The sequence below is a fragment of the Crinia signifera genome, chromosome 3, assembly GCF_055691185.1.
Source record: "Crinia signifera chromosome 3, ASM5569118v1, whole genome shotgun sequence".
NCBI lineage: Eukaryota > Metazoa > Chordata > Amphibia > Anura > Myobatrachidae > Crinia > Crinia signifera.
Window position 1 is genome coordinate 206,235,393 of NC_139219.1, and position 7,524 is coordinate 206,242,916.

The following is a 7,524-nucleotide window of genomic DNA, read 5'->3' on the forward strand; positions in this document are numbered from 1 at the left end:
GTGAAGCCTGTATGTTGCCTGCTGAAAACCTCCAATGCTGTGACTTGTGAATTGCCTAACTGTCAAGTCTGTATGCTGTCTACCTGCTAAATATAAAATACATTTCTGTCATAACTGGTATGAGAAAACTTGACAATGGGGCTAATTCAGACTTGACTGCTAATATGAGAATTCACAGAGGACTGCAAGGAGAAGGCGCCACCCCGACAAAAAAAGAAAATGTCAGTTTCTAAAATGCGAGAGAATTGCAAATGGATTACTAATTGTCATCCACTCACACTCCAATCAGTATTCTCAATCTATCAAACTGTTTTTACCATCTATGCAGTTGGGAGTAGGTCTGAGGCTTCCACTAATTTGCGACTGAGACAGTGGTTATTACTGATGTAACAGACCCTCCTCAAATATGCCTGGGCTTGCCTGTGTTTTTTATGACAAACCCAGAAAATGGCAGGTAACCACCTCTAAAAGCTGACTTCCTGTCAGTCACACTGCAAGACGATTATGTTTACAATCCATATGCATATGCTGTCTTGAATTGGTGGTTGAATTGAAAATGAATGAAATATTACATATAGTACTATAAATATCACAGGTATAGAAACACATGTATTATACAAATTTGAGTCATCTGCTGTATGGCAGTCATTCGGATGCTCTGTGTACTGAATCGTGGTCAATGAAGCTCTGTATAATGTTTGCAACTAAACTGAACTGCTCTGTGAATTTGATGACAGACACTACAGGGTTCTGTATACTGTATGATGGTCACTTGGCTGTTCTGTGTAGATTATGGCAGTCACTGGGATACTATGGGCCCTATTCAGGTTGGCCCGTACAGGGCTGAAGTCAGCCCCCTTCCCGATAGTGGAGGTCTGCGCATGTGCAGACCCCCTGTGTGAACACCTTCGGTGAGTGTCACAATCGCCAAGGCGTTAGCATGGGAAATGAGTGGGCAGGGGGCTGGGGAACGCCCAACATTTTATTGGCATCCCCGTAAAAACACTGTTTGTTCCCCTGGGAATGCAGGCAGGTCGATGCCTGCTCGGGGCAGGCGGCTGAAGTCACATGACATCAGCACCCGCCCCCTATTGGGCCATCTCCGTCGGAAATAAAAGTCAGTTTAGACTGACTTTTATTTGCGATCAGGGGAAAAAATCATTCAATGGTCGGCGAACAGGCCCTATGTGCATTGTTCCATTGTCACTGGGAGAATGTGTTTACTGTATTGTAGCCACTGAGTTTTATGTTTTTTAATCTACTTTATTTCACTTAAGTAATGGGCCCAATATACAGCATGTTTTGTAGCTTGTACTAAGGAACATGAAAATGTCACAGTAATCAAGGAAACATGTGCGTGGATAAATAGTTTAGCGGGTGCATGTTAGAAACAGACAGCTTTCTGTGTTTTGAATTGTTATTTAAATGACAGAAAGATATTAAATATGGCAGCTAGACAGTGAGCTTGGGAAACGGAGCCATTAGGGAAGAGACTTCTGTACTATAAGAACATCAGATCCACAGGCGGGGGAGGATAGAAAAACCTTGTTGTTTGTTTGTTCAAGCTGCACACATCAGAGAACTGTCTACTTGAACTAGAGCTAATAGGCTATATTCCTGATAGTTGAGTTATTATTTGAATTTCTTTTATGCAGTCAAAAAAGGTTGATAAAAAGAGCTACAAAAATGAAAAGAGATTGGGTTTTAATGGAGTGTTTCATTTAAAATACACATTGAAAAAGATTATTCTGGTTATATGAATATTATGCATAGGTGCACCATTACTTAAGCACAGTTCCATAAAGTAGCTATATAGTCCTCCACAATGTGTTTCGATTGTAGCTATGTGAACCTATGGGGCAGAGGCATACCTAGATGTTCGTAGGCCTTATAGCAAAAGTTTGTAAGGGCCCCCTATTTAGCAACTGATGGTGATACATGTATGTAAAACATATTAGTTAGAGAGCAAAGATGGGCCCCTGCAGCTCTGGGCCCCATACCAGCTGCACCCCTTGCACCTATGGTAGTTACACCCTTGCTATGGGGTTACATTTTATTATTTTTGACACAGCAACTTCTTATAATTAATCTTTATTTCTTACTCATCATCCACAGTCATGTATTGTGAGTTGATAGAAAACCTATAGCCAATCAAATCAACTGAATATTGCCGATATCTATTTTAAGTCTACTGTATTTGGGAGTCAGTTATTTCTCCTGGCTAGTGATTGTTAGTAGGGGTGTGGTTGCATGCATCATTGCCTACTTTCCAAGCAATGTTTGGGAGGTTCCTGAATTTTGCAGAGTTTTCCTTCACTCCCTGGTGATTATAGCAGATTGAAGCAGGAAGCTTGTAATGTCAAATTAATCTATATACAAATTTATAGAAATCAGAATATAACTTTTTCATCAAGTATGATAAAACATTTACAGCTACTATTTTTTTTCTAAATATTAACTTTTGTTAACAACTTTTAGTACTTTCAACATTTATACAGTATGATATTTGATAAGTAAACCATTTTTTTTTTTTTTTAATTTAGCATTTTTATTGAAACACTTTAAGTTTGATATACAATCAGCTGACAGGGGGAGAAAAAAAACAAAACATAGATTATAAAGTAAGGTAAGTACACAAAGGAATGAGTGGTCTTAGCGTCAGCAGATACAATTCAAAACGACATTCTAATTCGAGAATATCATGTCCGATGTACAGTTCAGTTTCAAGTAAATACATTGGAAAAAGCATTTGTCATGTCAGGATCCTAAACCATTTTAAAACATGTATTTCCATAAATGGGGACAATGATGGAAGTTGCATATTTTGAGAAGCCTATTACTGCAGTCACTCTTTTGTAATGAGCTGAAGACTTCCATCACATAAATAAATGGGACTGATGCTCAGTTGGGCATATGCAAATCTGTACTGTGCAACAATTTGTACACCTACAGTATGTAGATCTTTATATTTTGAGAGAAAATTGGGAAACGGAGGGAGTGACCAATCACATTCCTATTACAGTAAGGGTAGTTTGCATAATTACAACTGAAGCACACAGAGATACAGATACACCTGTCATTAGCCATATTACTTGTGAGAGGCCGACAGCTGATGCCATAAACATTGATGATGATGATGATTTCTACGTTATGACTTTCTGGGCATATTTTTGAATTCCTTTTTTGCTTCTTTTGCTCAAGAATCAAGATTACATTGGCTATTGTTTGCTTTTATAGCAGAAACCCCCTGTTTTCTTCATCTTGCCCTATTCATGAATATCTTGTGTTGGGTTTATGTAGGTATATTATACTGTGCTATAATCGAAATAGTATACAGTTCGAAATGTAGCTTTTTAAAAATATGATTAAACAGCATAATTACTATGAAATTGTGTGTGGCTGAAATAATATATATTTTTTTTCCCTCCATAGGGCGTTAATCTTTACAAAGTCATGGAAACTGGACATTTTATTTGTACTGCCTTAAACAAGAAGACAAATTCAAAAGTGGCACTAGCTACATATTCTCCATAATGTGTTTATTATTATTATTATTATTATTATTATTATTATAATTATATCCAAAGATGTCTTATATGTAATTACATGCTTTACATGAAAAGGCTGGTGTTTTTTCTGCATCTTTAAAGTATTATAGAATATATTTATCTGCAATCACATTGTGCACTATGGGAAGGCATAATAGACTGGGGAGGCCAACAACAATGTCGGAGAAAACTACAGCCATGTTACAGTACATGCAACTCATCTGATATATTTCTCATTTTCAACTAGCTTTGTGTCTCCTTCAAGATCTTTCCACCAGCAATAATTACATTTTATTCATGCCCTTAACATAATACTATTATTGTGTGATTATTAGCGGTGGCTCATACCTGGTCATAGAAGGGGGGCTGCCACTAGCCCTGCTGCTAGGTCCAGGGTCCCTCCAAAAACAGTGAAAAACCCCATGTCGACCTTTTGACTGTTGACCTAGACCATGTCGACCTAATGCTTGTGTCAACCTAATGACCTGTCGATCTTGTCCCATGTTGACCTAAACTCATGTCGACATTGCATATGTTGACCTAGTGGTGTCGACCTAATGACTGTCAACCATCTTTAGGTCATCCAACCGACCATATCCCTACCCAAGATCATATGGTTTTGCCCTCTGAGAACAGTTTGTGTAGAGAATCCCAATAGAATGTGACTGGGCCCTTCACATTAATACAGAGTCTTACCAAACTCTTATCAGTCCTAATTACTTTTATACTAGCAAACAAGTGACTTATCTGATGTTGTGATTCAATGTACCACAGTATGCTCATAAGCCCGCACTCACTAGAATGACAAATCGCTTCTCTGTCACCTATGGCTGGCAAGTTAAAAGGCATTTTGATTACTGCTACAGACAGTAAAACAAACAGGTTTTGAATAAATACTGTAGATAGCCTACTTACACTGAATAATATTTTTATTTGCACTGGACACTGGTGTGCTGTATGTTACGATGACCCAGCAGTTTGGCCAGGGGTCAGGAGGAAGGAAAATGTGAAAAAGAATAGTGGACATGTGTGGACTGTACAATGGGGATTTGATTTAGATAGGAATGGTCAGGGCTGCCACTAGATATTGTGGGACCCCGGACGGCCCAGATAGACCGGGCCCCCCACCTGACCCCCCCAAATCAAACAATAGAAAAAAATCCTTGCTTGTGAGATATATATGTACACAATAGCAGAGCAGGAACTCCCTCACCTCATCTCCCCCTTGTTGTCACCTGCAGGAGCATCTCCCTGATGCAGCGCTGGGTCCCCTGTATGGGCAAGGATGGCTCCCCTGTGCGGCGCTGCTGGTTATCCCAGGTATCTAGGGATGTGGGGGCGGGTGTCCTCCTGCTTGCGGGTGTCCTCCGGCTCCTCGTCCTTGCACGGCGTGACGTCATCACGTCACGTCGCAATTGTGGGGGCTACTGGGTCTCCTGTTGCCCACCGCACTGCCTGCTCAGTGCTTTAGCATCCGAGGCAGGCATCGGGTGGCAGATGCTGCTGGAACGTGGAACTGGGCTCTGGTGCAGGGGGCTGATGAACTGTGCGGCGTGCTGCAGACAAAGCGTGGCCCGCCGATGTGATGGGGATCACAGGCCGCCGGCAAGAGGGTAGGTCCCGGGGAAAGAGGCAGGGGGTTGCTGCGGGCCCTCCCCTCCTGTCAGAGCGGCCGGGCCCAGGACACTTGTACCCATAGACCCCCCCTTTCGGCGGCCCTGGGAATGGTTAGGATTAGTTAGGAACTTGCCTGAAGTGGTGATTTTTCAGGGAATGCTTGTTTGGAGACTGGAGGAGAGTCTTGTGCTTGTGAGGGCATTATATAATGGCCCTTATTCTAGTTCACTTGCAAAGGCAAAATCCCAAATGGGCAGAACCATGTGCACTGCAGGTGCGGCAGATGTAACATGTGCAGAGAGAATAATACCCCTTTTCCACTGCAGCTCTTAAACAGTAATTTGCCATTTTTTTAGCCCTTTTAAATGGGTAGAGCTGCAGTGGGAAAGCTCCAGGGTGCTTTACCCATTTAACAAATAGTAGTATTTGTTAAACTGGTAAAAAGCAGTTTTACCCATTTAAGACCCATTTTTTTGGCAGTGGTAAAGGGTCTTAAATGGTATCCCCTGCTACTTGCCTCCCCCCCCCTCCCCTGGAGGAACGCAGGCTTGGCTTCCGGGACACAGAGGCGGTAGAGTACCAGGTACCAGGGGAGGGGGGTGGAGCAGGTGTACCAGGTATGTGGGGGGGGGGGGGGACAGGTACAAGGGGAGGGGTGGTATATTACTGGTGAATTACTGTTTTTGTACCTTTCAAAACGGGTTCAATGTGAAAGGTACAAAAACGGTAATTAACCAGTAATATACTGTTTACAACAGGCAGTGTGAAAGGGTCTTTATGGCTCTTACCCGTTTAAAGACCCATTTACAAATACCGGGTCATTACCCGTTTAGGCAGTGGGAAAGCAGCATTAGATTTTGGTGAGTTATTTTGTTTCTGTGCAGGGTAAATACTGACTGCTTTATTTTTACACTGCAATATAGATCTCACTTTGCAGTAAAACCCACAAATTACATTTGCCCCACCTGCAGTGCACATGGTTTTGTCCATTTGAGAAGGAATTTGCCTCTGAGAGTGAACCAGAATAAGGCTCAATATGAGATTGTACTAGCAAACAATATTACTAGGTATGATAATTTAAGCCTTTGGTTCCAATGACACAATTCTGACTAGCATTTGTATTACATCTGCTCCATTAACTTGCATTTTCTATATGTAAATACATTGGGGTCAGAGGAGTGTTCCCATCCAACCTCAAGTACATACTGTATCAGCCACTAAGGGGGAAATTTAGTAAGCTGGGAGTTCTATTTGACATGAGATGTTTTTATGGGCAACAAATCAGATACTAACTATTATCTTCTAGAAGTTGCTAAATAAATAAGAAGTGGATTTTGATTGGTTTCTCATAGCAACATCCCATGTGAAATAGAAGACTCATTTGAGTACATTTCAGGCAAACAGAATTATATTGCCATGGTGTGTATTACAATGGTTGTGTGTAAAGATCATAAAGATAGATCATAAATTGTCTTCTGAGAAATCTAGCAGCCTTTCCACTATGAACTATACTAACTTAGAAATGTTTTCAATTTAAAATAACTTATTTTTCTCTTTACTTGTTTTCAGAAAACTGTATACTTGTCAATGTCGCAATAGACCATTGGCAATTTCAAATATTTAGCAAAATATTAAAGTAAAATATGTTATGCAAATAAATAATTTGTCCTTGATTTAATTATGGTTCTAGTCTAGGTACTTTAGACACTAAATAAAAGGTTTCAAATATGTAAGGCAAATATGTTTCCTTTAAAAAGTCATACTGTATATGACATTTCTGGACAATATTTACTCCTGATTTTAGTTTCATTAACGTCCAGAACCTGTGTGTCATAAAGTCACATTTTAAAAGTAGCAGTTTTATATAATTGCAGTGAAACAAATTGTGCAGAACTTTAATTTGCACTAAAACACATTCATATGAAAAGAAGCATCAGGTTAAACATTACAGACAAGCTGTACAATCAGGAAGTTCAGCTGAGTAGATGACATTAGGAGATGTCACTTCTGTACACTGCTCTCTTGTTGACATAGTAGAAAATGAATCACTCTGAAAGCTTATTGTGTGCTTCTGATTCCTCTTTTATACCAGCGATTACAGTGTGCTGTTATTTAAAATGATTTTATTGTGACACACCTCTAACTGGTCACTGTAGCAACACCTGTTTTCTGTCCATTAGTGCCTTTTTACACTACAGACCTTCTCAGGTCAAGCAAAATGTTATTTTACATCAACTGAAGTTGCTCCAAAATGTATTTTATCCTATGAGATCATTATATAAGAATATATATGTATGTTCCATTTGGCATATGAAATATCTTCAATGGTTTACATGCTTACTTTCCATTCAACATATAC

General features: G+C 40.0%; 1 protein-coding gene across 4 annotated transcripts in view; it reads left to right on the forward strand.

Annotated features, from left to right (window-relative positions):
* HMGCLL1 (3-hydroxy-3-methylglutaryl-CoA lyase like 1) overlaps nucleotides 1–6,787 on the forward strand; it is a 176,451-nt gene extending 169,664 nt beyond the window's left edge. For 2 of the 4 annotated variants that reach the window (XM_083177321.1, XM_083177322.1), the window contains one exon: nucleotides 3,433–6,787. In XM_083177321.1, coding sequence (XP_083033447.1) covers nucleotides 3,433–3,534 — 102 coding nt within the window. In that variant the 3' untranslated portion in view covers nucleotides 3,535–6,787. The remainder of the gene's footprint in view (nucleotides 1–3,432) is intronic. The other 2 variants (XR_014471756.1, XM_083177320.1) reach the window with 2 other exon arrangements.
* Nucleotides 6,788–7,524: the final 737 nt, after the last annotated feature.